The sequence below is a fragment of the Notamacropus eugenii genome, chromosome 1 (assembly GCF_028372415.1).
Source record: "Notamacropus eugenii isolate mMacEug1 chromosome 1, mMacEug1.pri_v2, whole genome shotgun sequence".
Lineage (NCBI taxonomy): Eukaryota > Metazoa > Chordata > Mammalia > Diprotodontia > Macropodidae > Notamacropus > Notamacropus eugenii.
In genome coordinates, this window is record NC_092872.1 from 42,495,164 (window position 1) to 42,512,014 (window position 16,851).

Below are 16,851 nucleotides of genomic sequence, written 5' to 3' on the forward strand. Positions count from 1 at the left end.
GCTGTGGGCGGGGCTGTCGGGGGCGAGGTCGCCCGCCCGCCTTGGTCACGTGCCGTCAGCTGATCGGTGATCACATGACAGCGGGGCTGGGCCCCAAAGCCGGGGAGAAAACGGCCCAGCCCAGGACGTCCCGCAGTCCGGGCTGCGGAGGGCCGCGGGAAGTGGGATTCTCGCACAGAGCCGGGCTCTTCCCTGCGACGGTACCACCTCACCCCCACATCCCGGGCCAGGATGCCCCCCAGCAAGGTCGAGGCCGAGGCCCGCATCGTGCAGTTCACCAACTGCCGCATCCTGCGGGGCCACGCGCTGCTCAGGTGCGGGGCCGGAGGGGCGTGTGGGGGGCCGGGGCCGAGGGACGTGGGGTGGCCCCGAAGAGGACAGCCCTGGCCGGGGGTGGGGGGAGCGAGGGCCGGAATGTGGAGGAACTTGTGGCTCCGAGAAGGGGAGGAAGGGCCTCCAGAGCCGGAGAGCCCCGAAGGAGAGCGGGGGCCGGGAGCGAGTTGTCCGGGCCGGCTGACTCATCGGGACCCCCGTGGAGGTTTTCTGGACACAGATCCAGGGATGGTTTGCCACTTCCTCCGGCTCGTTTTGCAGAGGAATGGGGGCGAGCCGGGTTCAGGGACGTTTCCAGGGACGCCCGCTGGCGAGGGAGGGCTCGAGCCCGGCCTCTAGTGCTCCTTAGGCTAGACCCGAAAGAACCAGGCACCTGCCGCCTCGAGGCCGCGGGTGCGGCCCTTTGACCCGTTCAAACTTCACAGACACATCTCCAGAAAAGGGTTTGTTGGGTCCCACCCCTGGGCTGGAGGGGCAGTAACTGGGAGGTAGGATTGCGTTGGGGAGAGCCCCCCTGCCCCCGACTCCCATTCTACTTGTTTAAGCTCTGTGCTTTCAGGGAGGACCTGTGGATTCGAGGAGGCCAGATCTTGGATCCAGAGAAGCTTTTCTTTGATGAGAAGAAAACAGCTGATGTGCAGAAGGACTGTAAGGGCCACATCCTGGCCCCAGGCCTCATTGATGTTCAGATAAATGGTAGGAAAAGGTCCCCGTCCTTCCGCCCCCACCCCCACCTTCAGTTCTACACTCCGCAGCTCAGTCTTTTGGTTTGTGCTTTTCCTGCTCCCCCCACAGAGCTGAGAGCTTCTGTAGGTACCCGTACTTTGTGTTCCCAGCTCACCTCTCTCAACTGGGAGACAGCCATACCCACTTCAGCCACAACCCGGTTCCCTCCCAGTGTGGAACCTAGTCTGGTTTGCTTCCCTGAAACCTTTCTGACCTAATGGTCTGTCTACTCAGAAACTTCTATGGATCTGAGTTGTTAGCCTCCCATCAGACATGTTCCCTAAACTCTGGGCCAGCTCCCAAACTTTGCAGAGCTGTTTTCATTTGACTTCTTAACTCTTCAGCCTATTTCTGTTTCTCCCATTGTTCTGTTAGACTCTGGCATCAGTTGGTCTAACTACTGTAGTTCCTGGGTATATGCTTCATGGGGGAACACAGATAAAATTAACCCATTACACTGACAGAGTAGCCTCCTGACTGATGCAAAATCCTTGCATTAGGGACTGGTGAGATAAGTGATATGGATGGGGCAGTGAGGGTCAGCTTCTTTCTCTGGTCACAGGTGGATTTGGGGTAGACTTCTCCCTGCCCAGTGAAGATATAAGTAAAGGGATTGCTTTGGTTGCCAAGAAGCTCCTGGCTCATGGGGTTACTTCATTCTGCCCAACCCTGGTCACCTCACCACCTGATATTTATCACAAGGTAGGTAAGCCAGGGTTCTGTGGTATTGTCATTGCTTCCTTTCATCCAGAGAACTCTTTATGTTCTAAAATCCCAGAGGTCTTCCAGTCTAGCCCCCTGTTTTCAGGCAGGCTACTAAACTTCCACTCACCCCCCACATCCCTCACCTTAAAGACCAGTGATCATTGATTGTTCTCAAAGTGCCCTCCACCTTTGTTGTCTGATCTTTTCTTGTGTCTAGCCAGTTGCCACCTACTAACTAGTTGTATTTCATTTAGCCTTTGAGAATGAGTGAAAAATTCTTCATCAGAACCACCAGTACAGGCAGGTGTAAGTTGAGGACCTTCAAGAAAGTGAAGAACAACTCCTTTTTGTTCTGTTTGTTTTTGTAATGAAGCAGTTTCTTGTAGGTTTTGGAAGATTTTGCAGAGTATGGAGGAGGAAACTTGGTTTGGGCCATAGAAGTGTGGGTGTGTTTATTGGTGATTGGCCTGATGTCTTTGTTTTTTGGGGGGAGGCTAGTGCTGTCTCATTACACAGGCTTAAGGTAGCATGTGGAACCACAGTTAATCACACAGTTTCAAGACTTTTTTTTCCCAGTTAGATGATGTAATATTCATAAAGCACTTAGCGTAGTACCTGGCACAGGATAGGTGCTTCATAAACATTTGGTCCTTTGAGGTTAGGAAGGCTTCTTGGAGGAGGTAGACTTGACAGGATTTTGAAAGATGCTTAAGATTTATGGGTGAGAGAAAAAAGGCAGGTGCTCCAGGAGGAGCCTGGCATATACTAAGGAAGGTGACTAATTTGACTCTGGTGTACAGTACATATTGGGGATATGAACTTAGCACTTGTGCTTCTGGGATCATAGTAACAATAACAATAGTTTGTCAAGTACTCTAAGGTTTGCAGAACAACTCCGCCTTCCCCAGGGCCATAGGTGGTTGCTTCAGAATCGAACACTTCCTGAGGGTTAGGGTCCTTCCCCACCCTTCCCACGTAGGATCATATAGACCTGCAGTGACCTTACAGCACAAGGACTAAATCTGGGTAGCTCTTTGCCTCATTCCTCATATCACACAGTTCCTAGTTTGACTCAGAAACTTTTACCACTTTGTCTGTCTGCAACAAACCATATTCTAGGCCCAAATGGTTGAGCAGACCTCTTTTATCAAAGAACAAGTCTTATGTGTAGCCCCTCAGTTTTGTCTTACTCTTCTCTGAATGACATCTCAACCCTTTGCTTCCTAATTCTTCCATCCCTTTGACTCATAGCACCAATATTTATGTTTCTGCCTATCTTCCAAGTACGCATGTTTCCCATGATACTTTTTCTCCACTTTCTTCCCTTTGATTTTAGTTCTATTAAGTATTCAGTTGAGTAGACCACTGTGATGGGCGCAGGCAGAGATACAGAGATTAACAAGACCCTGCCCTCAGGATCTCTGTTAGGCACTCTTCCATTTGAGGTCTTACATTTGAGACTGGTCCCCAGGGAAGTGTAGTTTCTCTAAAAGGTAGATTTGGGACTTGAGAATTTTCTGGGAGTGGAAAATACCTTGGGCTGAGGCATAAAGATGGTAAATTGCTGACATTTATGGAGATAGTCGTGGGGTTGGGGTTGGTGTGTTGAGCAGTCTGACTGAATATAGGGTACATGAAGGAATGATAAAACTTGGGAGGAAGTCAGTGGGGAGCCATCCTGAGCCTTGAATGCCATACTAGGAAGTTTGTATTTTATTCTGTAGATACTAGCTAGCTATTGAAGAGTTTTGCACAGGGGGTGATGTTATGAAACCTGTATGTAAGGAGGATTAATTTGGTAGTGATAGGAGAGGTGGTATGGTGGGAGACATTTGAGGAGATTCCTGTCTTCTCCTCCTCCTCAAGTCAGATTTACAGAGACAACTCTAGTCCTGGCTACAACTTTTATCTTCAGGCCTCAGGACATGTCCTTTTGGTTCAGTGGGCTCTTACTCCTTAGGGCCAGCCCTTTCTTTGAGGGCTACCAACATAGACCCACTGATCACTGCTGCCCTGTGTCCTGGGGCTTCTGCCCTACCTGTTACCACCCAGAGGGAGCCTAGGAGGAAGAAAGGAAAGAAGGAGTGCCAGGCACTGTGCTGAGCTCTTTACAAACGTTAGGTCATTTGATTCTCATATTTGATTCTCAGAACAACCCTGGCAGGTGGAGAGAAGTGACCTCCCCAGAGTCACACAGGCCAGAATTGAACTGAGGCTTCTGATTCTAGGACCCTCACTGCTTCTGGGTGGAGGAAGCTTAGTTTCTAACTTGATAGATTACCTGGGATAAGTGGGAAGTTTTCTCTTTTATAGAGTGAGGGAGCTGGACTCATACTCTAAGGTCACTCACTTCTAGGCCCGATAGGCTGTGGTATTTTTTAGAGGCCCCCTCTCTCCTGGCTCCAGTTGGCACTGTTTTTGTAAAGGAGGAGCTGAAAGGAGAATTCAGATATTTCACTTAATCCGATTCTAGGCTGGATTTTCTTGTGCCCTGTCACGTTCTAGATCGGAGGTTTTCCTGCTGCATCCTGCTGTTGCTTTATGTTCTGTAGGGATCTGTCCTGGCCTTCACTTTCTGTGACTTCTTTTGTTTTTATATCTAACTCCATCCTGTTCCTTGGCTCAGGCCCTCGCAATTCTCTTCACTGATTTTCTGATTTTTCCTGCCCATTTAGCCCCACCAGCCATGCAGTTCTTCTCCTGGGAGAAGGGAGAAGCTGTGAACTGTGTAAGGTATTGGGTTCTGGGCTGTGCTCTGGGCCTTGGTCCATGGTCATTAGGGTCCTGGCTTGGGGCTGGGTGCTGGGTTGGACTCTGAACTCTGAGCTCTGGGCTACGGGTTCCGGGATAGGCTAGATTCTAGCCTCTAGACCTCTGTGCTTGGGCTGGAGTCCTGGGCACTGGGATCTTAGCTATGCTGGGACGTACCAGTAGTCGGTAGTAGTGGTCTGGCTGGACCAGACTGCTTTGTCTTTGGGCTTAGCTTTGGACAAGGGGTTCTGGTCTGGTCTAGTCTAAAACTTGAATTGCTCTTCTCTCTCAGATCCTTCCTAAGATCATTGTGAGAAATGGTAGCTCCAGAGGAGCAGGGGTCCTTGGTGAGTAACCAGTCCTCTAACCCAATAGGGCTCTTCAACAACCACTTGTTTATATTCCTTGGGTCTACCTGCCCTGGGAAGAAAGATGGGTTGGAGGAGTAAAGGGCAGGGAGAGGAATTTACAATGGGCCTGTCTTGAGTCCATTTCCTCTGTTTTTCAGGGGTGCATTTGGAAGGACCGTTCATTAGCCTTGAAAAACGGGGGGCACATCCTGAATCCCACATTCGAAATTTTGAGGCTGGTACATTCAAGGAATTGCTGAAAACCTATGGATCCCTGGACAATGTTGCCATAGTCACCCTGGCCCCTGAACTTACAGGAAGTCATGAGGTCATCAGGGAACTCACGACCCGTGGCATCTGTGTGTCTGTGGGTGAGAGCAGGTTGGGGTGTGCGTATAGAACAAACAGTTTTTGTCACCTGAAAGCTCCCTATAACCCATAATTGTCTCCTCCTCAGATATCCCCTGCAACACTAATTCCTCTTCTTGTGACCCAACCCCCCAGGTCACTCCGTATCTCACTTGCAGGAGGCTGAAGAAGCAGTCCGAAATGGAGCCAGATTTATCACCCACCTCTTCAATGCCATGCTGCCTGTGAGTGACTTTCTGTCACCTATTTAGGCATTCCTGTCTCAGTCCTTTCAGGAGTCCTCTCTTTCACTATCCCTGTGATTCCCCCTCTCTCCCCTCTCGCCCCCTACTTCCTGTGTGACAGTACTAGGCTGGCCTGGCCTGGCCTCAGTGAGCCCTATTTCAGCTTTTGCACAAACCTTGGTGTTCTGGTGGAAGACATACTCCAGGAAAGGGAGTAGTATAGTTAGGGGAGAGAACTCCTAAGAAGAATATGAGAGGGTTTCTGGAGATAGCAGCCTGAGAAGGGTGATGTTGGCAATATTGGAGTATTAACTGGCCAGCTCCTCCATCAGTCTGCCTCTTCCTTTTGCCCCCGTTGACCTTCCAGTTTCATCATCGTGATCCTGGCATTGTGGGTCTTCTAACTAGTGACAAGATCCCACCTGGACAGCAAGTTTTCTTTGGAATGATTGCAGATGGGATCCACACAAACCCTGCAGCTCTAAGGATTGCACATGCTGCCAATCCCAAAGGTGGGAACAAGGAGAAGGATAGACACACAGGGATGTAGAACAAAGTTGGGGAGCCCAGGGTGTGACTGGGCTGATGGTGAAGGGAGGGAACAAAGAGCCTGGGGTGAATAAAAGACAGAAACTGTGATCTTTCCCCTTTCTAGGGCTTGTGCTGGTCACCGATGCCATTCCTGCCCTGGGCTTGGGCAACGGTCGCCACACATTGGGTCAGCAAGAGATCGAGGTAGATGGGCTGATTTGCTGCGTGGCAGGTAAAGGGGTAGAGATCTATGTTCTAATGGCTAAACAGAAGGGATGCCGATTTCTAGTCAAGTTCCTCCCCTCCCCTTGAAATACAAAACAAAGCCCCAACAGCTCTAATATCTACCAAAACATGCCATTCTGGTCACTGTCCCTGTAGCATGTACCACTGAAATCCAATCCCTTCTTTAGCATCCTTCAACTCCCCCCCACCATGTCTATCCCTCAACCTCTGTGTCTAGCTTCTTGTCTCTTTTCGCATAGGTACCAAGACCCTTTGTGGCAGTGTGGCCTCATTGGATATTTGTGTCCGGCACTTCCTCCAAGCCACAGGTCCTCAGACTGGGGAAGGGGATGGATGCTCTTTGAGACTGAGACCAAGAAGTCTTAAATCATGGGGGAGGCAGGAGCGGGGGTTGACTCTGCTTTTGGTTGCTTTCAGTGGCTGTCTTCTTTTGAGTCCTTTTCTTCCTCCACTCAGAGAATAGACCTTCTTGGTGTCATGCCATGGGGCCTTTAGGTCTATTTTTCGAGGCCTGGATATGCCCTTGTTTGGTTGCCTCAGGAAATCTCAGCTTCTGAGGGTACTTCGGTCCCTGAGAACCTTGGGTGAATTATTGTGTGTGCTGCTCTACTGTTCGGGCAGATGTGCATTTCTAGGGTTTAATTTGAGAAGTAATTAACAGAACATAACAGGAAACTTTTTTAGGCCAAGACATAACAAATACATGCCCCACCGGGGAAACTCCCTCCCAAGACACTCCTTTTCCTTCTCCTCTCCTGCTCATCGCCAGCTTCTGAAGCCAGATGTCCACTCGCCTGGCCAAGCTGGAAGGTGGCACCACAGGAAAAAGTACTTCCAGAGGAAGGGCATTTGCTCATACTCATCACTTGCCCAACAGGCTGCAGTGTGGAGATGGCACTTGAGGCTGCAACCCTGCACCCAGCCCAGCTGCTAGGGATAGAAAATCAAAAGGGGACCTTGGACTTTGGCTCAGATGCAGGTATCAGGTTTGGGAATGTGGGGGAGCTAACTTGGTGGGGTGAAAGGGTACCTGCAGTCTTCCCATTTGAGTAGTCTTTGGTCTTGAGATGTCAAACTATTTTCTGTGGCTCCTCTAATTTCAAGACTCAAATGAGATCCTCTCTTCTTATCTGGCCTCGATGGCTGGAACCATCTTCCCTGCTCATTTTGAATGTAGGGTACAGTATCTCCTCATCAGCTAACCTATTTTCCAATTTAACCACCCCTGAAACCAGCACTGGCTAAAGCCAATTTAGAATTTTCTATGAAATTTTATTGCCAGTAGTGCTGAGGGCGTTAGCCTGGGGTAACCAGATGCTGAAAAACAAAAGCTACCATCACAGCTTTTGTGTCTCCTTGGGGAAAAAATAGAATCCTTCAGCTCTGGAGAGTTCTTTGTGTTCTCTGGGCTATCTTTCTTCCCCCTGACACTGTCCCTTCTTTCCAAGTCTGTTGTTGTCTCCCACCCCATAGGGATGGGGACCCACTTAGGGTCACTGCAGCCCCACTGGCAATTCTTCATACTTAGAGTGTTTTTAAATAACTTAGGGAATATCTAGTTCAGTATCTCATCATATAGATGAGGAAATTTAGGCCCAGAAAGGAAAAATGACTGATTATCCAGTCATATATTCCACATACCTGCCCTGCCTCTCCTCTTTCATTAGGCTTCTGGGAGAATCATAAAGAGGAATGAGCTGGGAAGGGGGAAGGGCAGGAACAGGCCATGTTTGAGAGAGAAGGGTGAAGGTTTCCTTTGTGCATAAACCCTCTCCTTATTGACTAAAAAATGGGGTAAGAGTAGAAACCCTGGGATCATTCTGAAGCATCCCCCCTTCCTGCTTTGGTCCCTAGTGTTGGGTATTCATCCTAACTACATGCTAGCCTAAGTTCTGCTTTTAATGTCATGATATTGGGTGACTTTTTACACACACACACGCACATGCATGCACACACACACTTTATTTCATTAAACATTTCCCAATTAAATTTTTAAAATTTTAAGTCATTTTTTAAAATTTTGAATTCCAAATTCTCTCCCTTCCTCCTGCTTCTTCTCTCTTACCCCTTGAGAAGGAAGCAGTAGGATATTGATTATACATGACTCACTTTTTACACCTCAGTTCCCTCATTTATCAGATGGGGATGATTTCTGTCCAGTTCTCAAGGAAGAATGATGATAAATGAGACACTGGGTGAAGGTGCCATCTGAAGACTTGTTGAAACTAGGGATGTGTAACCTGAAGAAAAGGCTTAGAAGTGGGCATGGTAGCTGGCTTAAGTCATTGGGAGAGGGATTAGAGCTGTTGAGGGGTTAAATTTGCAAAGGCAAATTTAGACCAGATACAAGGAAAAAATTCATTAATTCTGAGAGTGACCTGGAATTGAAAGAGGATAGTGAGGGGTTCCTCTCGGGGTCTTTCACCCAAGGCTGATGAGTACCTGCTGGATATTTTGTGGAAGGGATTCTTTTTCAGGTGTGAGTTGGACTGGAGGCCCCTGAAGTCCTTCCCAACTCTGAAATGCTGTGAATATACCTTGGCCAGATGAGAACAGTGGGAGGGGCAGTGGCATGAGCTCCCTGCATACTAGGAGGTTGATGCTTCACAAGGACATTTCCATCGGTGTTTTGTCTACAGACTTCGTGGTCCTCGATGACTGCCTGAATGTTAAGGCCACATACATTGCAGGGGAACTGGTGTGGAAGGACAAGACTTTCAGTCACTGATGGGCTGGAGCCAGAAGACTTTACTCAGCCCTCAGCTAGATGCTGCATCTGCACTGAGGTTGGCAGCTTCCTTTGGGTCTTAAATATCTGAGGGGACAGATTCCTAGCCCTTCTAGACCCTGCACTTGGAGGCATAATCTTGGCCTTAGACGTGGACTCCGTGGGAGGGCCTCTTCTGTAGTCTCCTCCTGCTCCCCAAAATAAAATGGATACTCCTTTTCCTGCTGCTACCACTCCTTGCTCCATGATGAGTATTGATTGGGACCTTTGATGATCAGGCCTTGTCCCTCTTTGATCAACAGCACAGATGAATGTGCCCCTTAGAGGGCTTTATTTTTCTTTGATTGTTTTTAATTGGGCTGTGTGTTTCATTGGATGTGGCCCATTCCGTCAGCCTCACCTCCTTGTGGAGTTATCGCAATAATTATCGCTATGATTCTTTGCCCACAAGAAGGTTACAGTCTTATCTGGGAGCAAAGATTAACAAACATGAAACAGGGAACGGGGCAAGTTAATAGGTTTGTGTAGTTTAGATAATGCAAGTGTGAGAAAGTAAGTGTCCTGAAATAAGTGACGGGACCAGGAGAAGAGCTGGTCAAGGTGGGGATGGTTGAGTATGAGCTTTTAAGCAGGAAAATGGGGGATGTGCTTCAGAGAATTAGAGCAGTTTGCCCTCTTCAATACAGGGTAGTAAAGTCAGGGAGCTGGGTTAGGGCCACATTGTTTGCGGGGCACTTTTTCATGTAGAGATGGGTCGTGGAAGGCTTTGCAGAGGGGGACGGCCTAACCAGTCACATTTAGGAAGAGAAATCTGGCGAGACTGAAGAGGCTCCGACGTGGTCCGGGCCAGACTTAGGCGTTAGGAGGACAGCCGGCAGTGCTCGTGGATGTGTGGGGAGGGGTGGGAGACGAGAATCCCCCCGAGAAGTCAGTGAGCCAGGGCAGGTGCTGGGAGATCCAGAGCCCTGTGACCCAGGAAGGCTGAGGAGCCGAGAGGAGGAGAGCCCGCAGTGAAGACGAAGCGGTTAAAGGAGGGAGACGGGATGAAGCAGGAGAATGCAGCGGCGGCCATGGACACAGCGAGGAAAGGAGGAGGAAGAGCGGCGAGCTCAGAACGTGGCTGGAGACGGGCACCGAACCGGACCGCGGCTGCGGGGGACGAAGGAAAGGCGGCGACCGGGGCGGCCCCTACGTCCCGGGGCCTCGCCTTCCCCCGGGGCGCCTCGCTCCGAGCCGCCGCCACAGGCGGGCCGCCCGCGGGGGCCTGGCCGCGGAACTGGAGGGCTAAGCCGCGTTTCCGGGAGGAAGGGAATGTGCGCAGGACCCGGGACCGACCGCGGAGCGCGTGGTGGCCGGGCGGCGCATGGAGGTGAGGGGCCGGGGCCGGAGGTGAGGGGCCGGGGCCGGGCCGGGGCCGGAGGTGAGGGGCCGGGCCGGGCCGGGGCCGGAGGTGAGTCACCGCCGATTCCTCGCCCTCTGCTTCAGGCGCCGCAGCCGACGGGTCCGAAGAGGCCGGAGCCTGTGGGCGGAGGCCGCGGGGCCAACAAGAAGGGCAAGAAGCAGCCGCCGCCTGCCCATCGCGGGCCGGGCCAGGGCGGAGGCGCCGAGGAGCGGGTGAGCATTAGGCCGGGGGCGGGGGGGGGGGGGGGGGCGGTCGGGTACTCGGGATCCCGACTGAGTACAACTGCAGGCTGGGGCCGATGGCTGTGCGGGAGCCGAGGGCCGGGCGTGCCAAGGTGCCCGCCCCCGCTTGAGCGGAAGCTCCTTGCGGGCCGGAGCCGGTCTTTTAGCCCTGCTTTGTATCGCCTGCACTTAGCGCGGCGTTCGGTGTCCAGTGAGGCCCCGAGGGGGGGTTGTTGACTGACCGAAGCCCCTCGTTTCCGACCCGCAGGCCCAGGATGAGCAGCTTCGGCTCCAGCGGGAGCTGGACTGGTGCGTGGAACAGCTGGAGCTGGGCCTGAGGACCCAGAGATCCACCCCGAAGCAGGGTAGGCCCGAGGAGAGGCCGAGGGGGGGAGGGCCGCTCGGAGCGCGGAATCACGGGGTGCCCCTCTCTGCCCGCAGCCGAACAGGCGGCTCGGGCCGTGAAGACGCTGCGCAGCCCTCGGGCCGAGCTGCCCAAGAAGCGCCAGCTGATGCGGGCGCTGTTCGGGGACTACCGCGCCCGCATGGAGGAAGACCGGAAGGCGGCCCTGAAGGCCATGGAAGCTGGTGAGCTGTTGTGTCTACCGTACCAGCCCTGATGGAGCCTGGAAAGAGCGTGGGGTGGGTGGGTGGGGGCGCCGAGGGCCTTGGATCCCAGCCCCGCTGTGCGGGCTCTGATCCCAGAGAAGCCATCCATGGAGCTGGTCTGAACATGGTGAGCAGCACAGGCCAGGTCCGAAGGGATTTCCTAGTATGGTAGATCCAAGGCCGAACTTGCCTTGGAGGCCTCGGTCTGACGCCCGCTTTACAGAGGGGGAAGCTTGCCAGGGTCACACAGGCAGTGCCCAGTGCTGCTGCGTCATTGGGCAGAGCCGGTGCCTTGAGGAGAAGGGGGGAAGCACCCCTTTGTTCCCAACACTGGCTTGAGCCAAGCTTGGTGTGCCCTTCCAGCCCTAAGCCCATGCTGGATCTCTTTCCTGCAGCAGCTCGATCCGCCCAGGTGCTGCCCGTTGAAGAGGCTGTCCGAAGGAAGAGTGGCCGGATCTGCAGGCGTCGTCCAGGGGGAGAGACCACTGCCCTGGCTTCTCCCGAGGAAGAATTTAAGTTTAATTTTTTTTAGCCCCTGCCCACCGGGGATGCCCCTGATGTCTGCCAGAAAAGCTACCACTGCCACCCCCAACTCATTCTAGGGTTGGGGGGGTGAGGGGTGGGAAAGCCATCTAGTAGTCATGCAGATGCATGGTCAGGATGGCTCAGACCACCTGCTCTTCAGGTGTGTGGTTATTGTCCTTGAAGACCTGATTGACACGGGATCAGGAAATGGATGTGTATTTAACTTATGTTGAACTCCATGAAGACAGACAAGGTTAGTCCGTACTGTGCCTTGGCTGGAGGGTGAAGATGGAGGCAGCTGAAGCTGCTTGAAAAAGACTGATTTGGCTTTGACCTCTTCGCTACCTTGGTGCCTCTGTTTCTTAGTAGGAGATAAGTCTTCTTTCAGTAAAGTCCTGCCTCAACTGTCTCATCTGAGGGTCTCTCTGGGACTACGAGATGGGCCACAGAAGGGGGGATAGAAACTGGTCTGGGCAGGAACAGCATGGCTTGGGGGCCATCAGTTATGGTGTATCTCTAAAGGATTATGCAGTCCTTACTTCTCATCTAAATGCCCTCACACCCTCCCCCAAAGAAAAATCTCATGCTTTTCTCCTTGGGTCAGGGGTTGGGGCAAGGCTTATCCCATGGGGGGGGGGGGGGTCTGGTGCTTATGGGTTTTTTCATTGAGCTGGTTTTTTCCAAAGGACCTAAAGGGTTAAAGCTAACACCGTTACTCCATTAGAGCCAGTTATGTTGCTGGACCTGTGCTAAGTTCTGGGAACCGCAGACAAAAATGTGGCTTCTGCCCTTAAGGAACTTCATTCTTTTGAGGGAAGTAACTTGTCTGTATGTGAATACCTACCAAGTAAATAGGAGGCATTTTAGGGAGAGGGCAAGGGCCCTAGCATCTGGCAGCACCAGTAAAGGCTTTGTGCATGAAGTTGTGTTTGAACTGCATCTTGAGAGGTGAGGGTTCTGAGTTGTGTGGCAGTGTAACTCCTCTCTGTCACCAGTTATTAATCCACCCCCCCTTCTTAGAGGAGCCAGCTGTTCCCCTTGTTTACCTTCCATGAGGGTTTCTTGTTTTTGCCTTCACTGTATGCAGTGATTTGGGGATGACAGGAGCTGGCTGAAAGGGGAGTTTTCCTCCTTGCCCACTCCCAAGCAGTGACCTTTCCAGGGAAAGCTGAATGACTGGGAAGCTGCCTTTTAGACGGAGGCCACAGCACCTTTAGGCTCACAAGAGAGCTGGAAGTGTTAAAGAGATCATCTAGTTCAACCCCTGAATTTTAGTTAAGTTCTTTTTAAATTATGAAACATTTATTTTTTTATTCCTTCCATCTTGCCTTCCTTCTCCTCCTTCCCTAAAGAAGAAAGGAAAACAACCTTTGTGACAAATAAAAGTCATGCAAAGCAAATTCCCATTTTAGTTATGGCTAAAAATGTGTGTCTCATTCTACATTAGGCCCCTGATGGTCAGAAGGTAGGTAACATTCTTAATCACAGGTCCTTTGGAGTTATGTAAATACCTTCATTTTAAAGTTTGAGAAGTTAAGTGACTTATTTAAGGTCATAGCAAGTGGCATAGCTGGGATTTGAATCCAGATCTGATTAATTCATTATAATTTTCCCTACAATGCACTAAGGCAAGACTTCTTGAGCTGGGGAACTTATTTTTAAAAAGAGACAGAGACTCACTTGAGCTCTCTCAAATTCCCCTCCAGAAAACTTTTAACACCTCAAAATGAATTCTGGGAGTATCAGAACTCACAAAAGGTTGAGGTGGAACAATTTTCCAGCCTAAGACAACTTGAAAGGTCAGCAGGAAAGGTTTGTCTCACCAGGGTGAGAGTGGACACAGGCAGTAACCCCAGCAAGACATCAGCAAGCCTTGGGGATGACTGAATCAACAATGGCAGCTGTAGCTTCTAGAGTTTTTGGTCCACACCTGGTCAGGTTACAGGAGGTCTCTTTCCTGTCACCCTATCCAGGTCACAGCCTCGGGGGAGTAGGATCACTAGCACTGCAGAGCTTGTAGCCACAGAGGAGTGGGGACCCTGGCCACAGTTCCACAGGGTGGAAAAAGCCAGAACAGAGGCCAGGAGAACAGTGACCCTCACCTGACCTTAGATCATATCACCTTGGAAGAACTGAAAATGTATAGACACCCTCTTACCACTCCAAACTAGCTCTGAGCAATAGCTAGAAAGGCCTCAAGCTTCAGGCAGTACCCCTAGGAACAGAGTCTTTTAACATAGAGTTAAAAGTTAGGAAATAGGCTGGGAAAATGAGCAAAAAAAAAAAAAAACCTGACCATAGAAAGTTACTGAAATTACTATAGTGACAGTGAAGAGGTATTCTGAAGGAGACAACAAAGTCAAAAATGCTACTTCCAGCGCCTGAAAGAAAATATGAATTGGTCTCAGACCCAAAAAGAATTCATGGAAGAGCTCAAAAACAATTTTTAAAAATCACATAAGAGGTAGAGGAAAAATTAGAAATGAGTAATATAAGAAAATAACGAAAAAAATCAATAACATAGTAAAGTAGGTACCCCCTCCTCCCAAAAAAAGGAAAATAACACCTTAAAAACCAGAACAGGCCAAATAGTAGAATGTACACAAATCCATCAAAGAGCTCACTAAATAGAACTGGCCAAAGAAGAAAAATATATACAAAAATTTGCTGAAGAAAAGAACTCTTTAAAAAATAGAATTGGCAAAATGGAAAAGGAGATGCAAAAGCTCACAAAAGAAAATAATTTCTTAAATTAGAATTGGGCAAGTGGAAACTTGTCTTTGTGAGATATCAAAAAACAGACAAAAGCAAAAGAATGAAAAAAGTTGAAGAAATGTAGAATATCTCATTAAAAAAACAACTGACCTGGAAAACAGATCCAGGAGAGGTTATTTAAGTATTATTGGACTAGCTGAAAGCTATAATCAAAAAAAGAACCTAGATGTCATCTTTCAGAAAATTAAGGAAAACTTCTCTGATATATTCTAGAACCAAAGGGCAAAATAGAAATAGAAAGAATCCACTGATCACTTGAAAAAGGAAGTGAAAAAAATGAAAATTGCTAGGAATATTATAGCCAAATTCCTGGCTCCTAGGTTAAGGAGAAAATATTGCAAGCAGCCAAAAACAATTTCAGTATGGTGGAGCCAGTCAGAATAACAAGATTACATTGAAGGATAAGAAGGCTTGGAATATGATGTTCCAGAGCACAAAGGAGCTAAGATTATAAGCCAGGAATCCTCAGCAAAACAGTATAATCCAGTGAAACTGAAGCATTCCTAACAAAAAGCCCAGAGCTGAATAGAAAGTTTAACTTTCAAATATGAGACTCAAGCATTAAAAAGGTAACTAGGAAAAAGAAATAAGGGATTCAATAAGGTTAAACTGTTCATATTCCTGTTTGGGAAGATGATACTTTATAACTCCTAAGAACTTTTCATTTTTAATGCAGCTAGAAAGACTATACATAGAGGACACAGGTGTGAGTGAACTATAATGGGATGACGTCAAAAAAATAAAATTTAGAGATAAGGGATTGGGAGAAGACGAAAGAGGGCAAGCTATATCACGTAAAAGGTACAAAAGAACTACAGTGGAGGGGAAGTGGGGCTGTGTATTGAACCTTGCTCTCATCAGAATTGGCTCAAAAAGGGAGTAACAGACACTTATTTGGGTATAGAAATCTATCTTATCCTACAGGAAAGTAGGAAGGGATGGGGAATAAGAAGAGGGAGGGGGATAATAGGGTGGACTGGGGGAGAAGGTAGTCAGAAGCAAAATACTTTTAAGGATGGACCAGTATGAAAGGAAAAAGTAGGACAAATGGGAAAAACAGGATAGAGGGAAATACACAATAATCAAATGAAAAAACGAAAAAAATACTGCAAATTCTTTTCTGATATAGGCCTTATTTTTGATGAGATTGAGTAAAATTTATAAAAATAAGCTATTCTGTAATTGGTAAGTGGTCAAAGGATATATGATCAGGCAGTTTGCAGATGAAATAAGCAAAGCTAGCTATATAGTCATATAAAAATAATTGTTGATTAGAGGTATGCAAATGAAAACAACTCCAATCTGGAATTCCAACAGATTTTCAAGTTCAATGTTTGGTGTAGCCATTGGCTGTAGTAAGCCACAGTGTTTTAGCCTCCATTTTTGTTAATGTAATCACAAGTGATGAGAGAGGACAGACTTGTACATTACATAGAATCCTCATAATTCTATATCACCATCACTTTTTTTGAAAAAAGAATTGGTAGGTACTAAACATAGAGCACACCAAATTATACCACAAAGAATGAAATCAATTGCATTTTAACAAACTGGAAAAAAATTTGTTCCTATGTTGGAGTTATCCCTGAGTCAGCATTTAATCAGACTGTCAACTGTTTATTAAAGCTAAAATCAGAATTTATTTTTAAAAAACTATAATGAGAAAAATATAAGGTATGCAATTAAGACAGTTTAGCTCTGACTTACTTAAATAAGTTATTAAAAACAAAAAAGAGAACAAACTTCTACAAAACTCTAATAATTTCAGATAGAATTTTAATCAATACAAGTCGATTGCCACAACAAGGAGATCAAAAAAGCCACAAAGTGCCTTATTCAACAAACATGTGACTTACTTGGCAGAGAGAAGAGATGGCTCCTAAAGGCATCACCTGGTTAGAACATAAACTGATCTGTAAATGTAGTTTCTTCCCCTCTCCCAGGTCCCTCATCCCCACCCATTCACCTTACTTAAAGTTATACTCAGAAGTCCATATTCCCAAATTATAGATAGACCTCTTGTTGTTATTTGTTGTTGTGTTCATCCTTCACTTTCAAAGAGGACTATCACATCAGAGAAATGATGACATGACTTGCACTTGACTTTGATTTGAGTGAGAGAGGGCTGTGCAGGTCACCATCCTCACTTTCTCCTCATGAGCCATCTGGATCCAGTGACCAGATATTCATCAGGATGACTGGAGATGGCCCAGATTGCAATGGGAGAGGTTGGCCTTTTAGGGTAAGGCCTTTTCAGGTACTCACTTAAAGTGAGGTAATACCCATTCAGTGAATAGGCCTCTTTAAAAAGTAGCCAGGGGATGGCCCCTTAAAATAAAAAATAAACAAATAAATA

The 16,851-nt window shown here is 48.4% G+C and overlaps 2 protein-coding genes across 9 annotated transcripts; both read left to right on the forward strand.

Annotated features, from left to right (window-relative positions):
• The first annotated feature begins 40 nt into the window (after positions 1 to 40).
• AMDHD2 (amidohydrolase domain containing 2) lies at positions 41 to 9,196 on the forward strand. 6 transcript variants are annotated; one of them, XM_072597739.1, is made up of 12 exons: positions 59 to 314; positions 893 to 1,029; positions 1,622 to 1,761; positions 4,440 to 4,497; positions 4,808 to 4,862; positions 5,024 to 5,236; positions 5,370 to 5,458; positions 5,826 to 5,970; positions 6,114 to 6,221; positions 6,475 to 6,543; positions 7,005 to 7,214; positions 8,875 to 9,196. In XM_072597739.1, exons 3-12 carry the CDS (start codon positions 1,703 to 1,705, stop codon positions 8,961 to 8,963), a joined length of 1,095 nt encoding a protein of 364 aa, XP_072453840.1. In that variant the 5' UTR covers positions 59 to 314; positions 893 to 1,029; positions 1,622 to 1,702; the 3' UTR covers positions 8,964 to 9,196. The 6 variants fall into 6 exon arrangements, with proteins under 6 accessions (XP_072453815.1, XP_072453807.1, XP_072453830.1 ...); XM_072597747.1 differs by having other exon boundaries at positions 73 to 314; positions 4,440 to 4,492; XM_072597714.1 differs by lacking the exon at positions 4,440 to 4,497 and having other exon boundaries at positions 41 to 314; positions 8,713 to 9,196.
• Positions 9,197 to 9,614: 418 nt separating this feature from the next.
• LOC140497154 (UPF0488 protein C8orf33 homolog) lies at positions 9,615 to 12,129 on the forward strand. 3 transcript variants are annotated; one of them, XM_072597759.1, is made up of 5 exons: positions 9,615 to 10,352; positions 10,449 to 10,577; positions 10,855 to 10,951; positions 11,028 to 11,174; positions 11,591 to 12,129. In XM_072597759.1, exons 1-5 carry the CDS (start codon positions 10,020 to 10,022, stop codon positions 11,725 to 11,727), a joined length of 843 nt encoding a protein of 280 aa, XP_072453860.1. In that variant the 5' UTR covers positions 9,615 to 10,019; the 3' UTR covers positions 11,728 to 12,129. The 3 variants fall into 3 exon arrangements, with proteins under 3 accessions (XP_072453860.1, XP_072453869.1, XP_072453877.1); XM_072597768.1 differs by having other exon boundaries at positions 11,594 to 12,129; XM_072597776.1 differs by having other exon boundaries at positions 10,109 to 10,332.
• Positions 12,130 to 16,851: the final 4,722 nt, after the last annotated feature.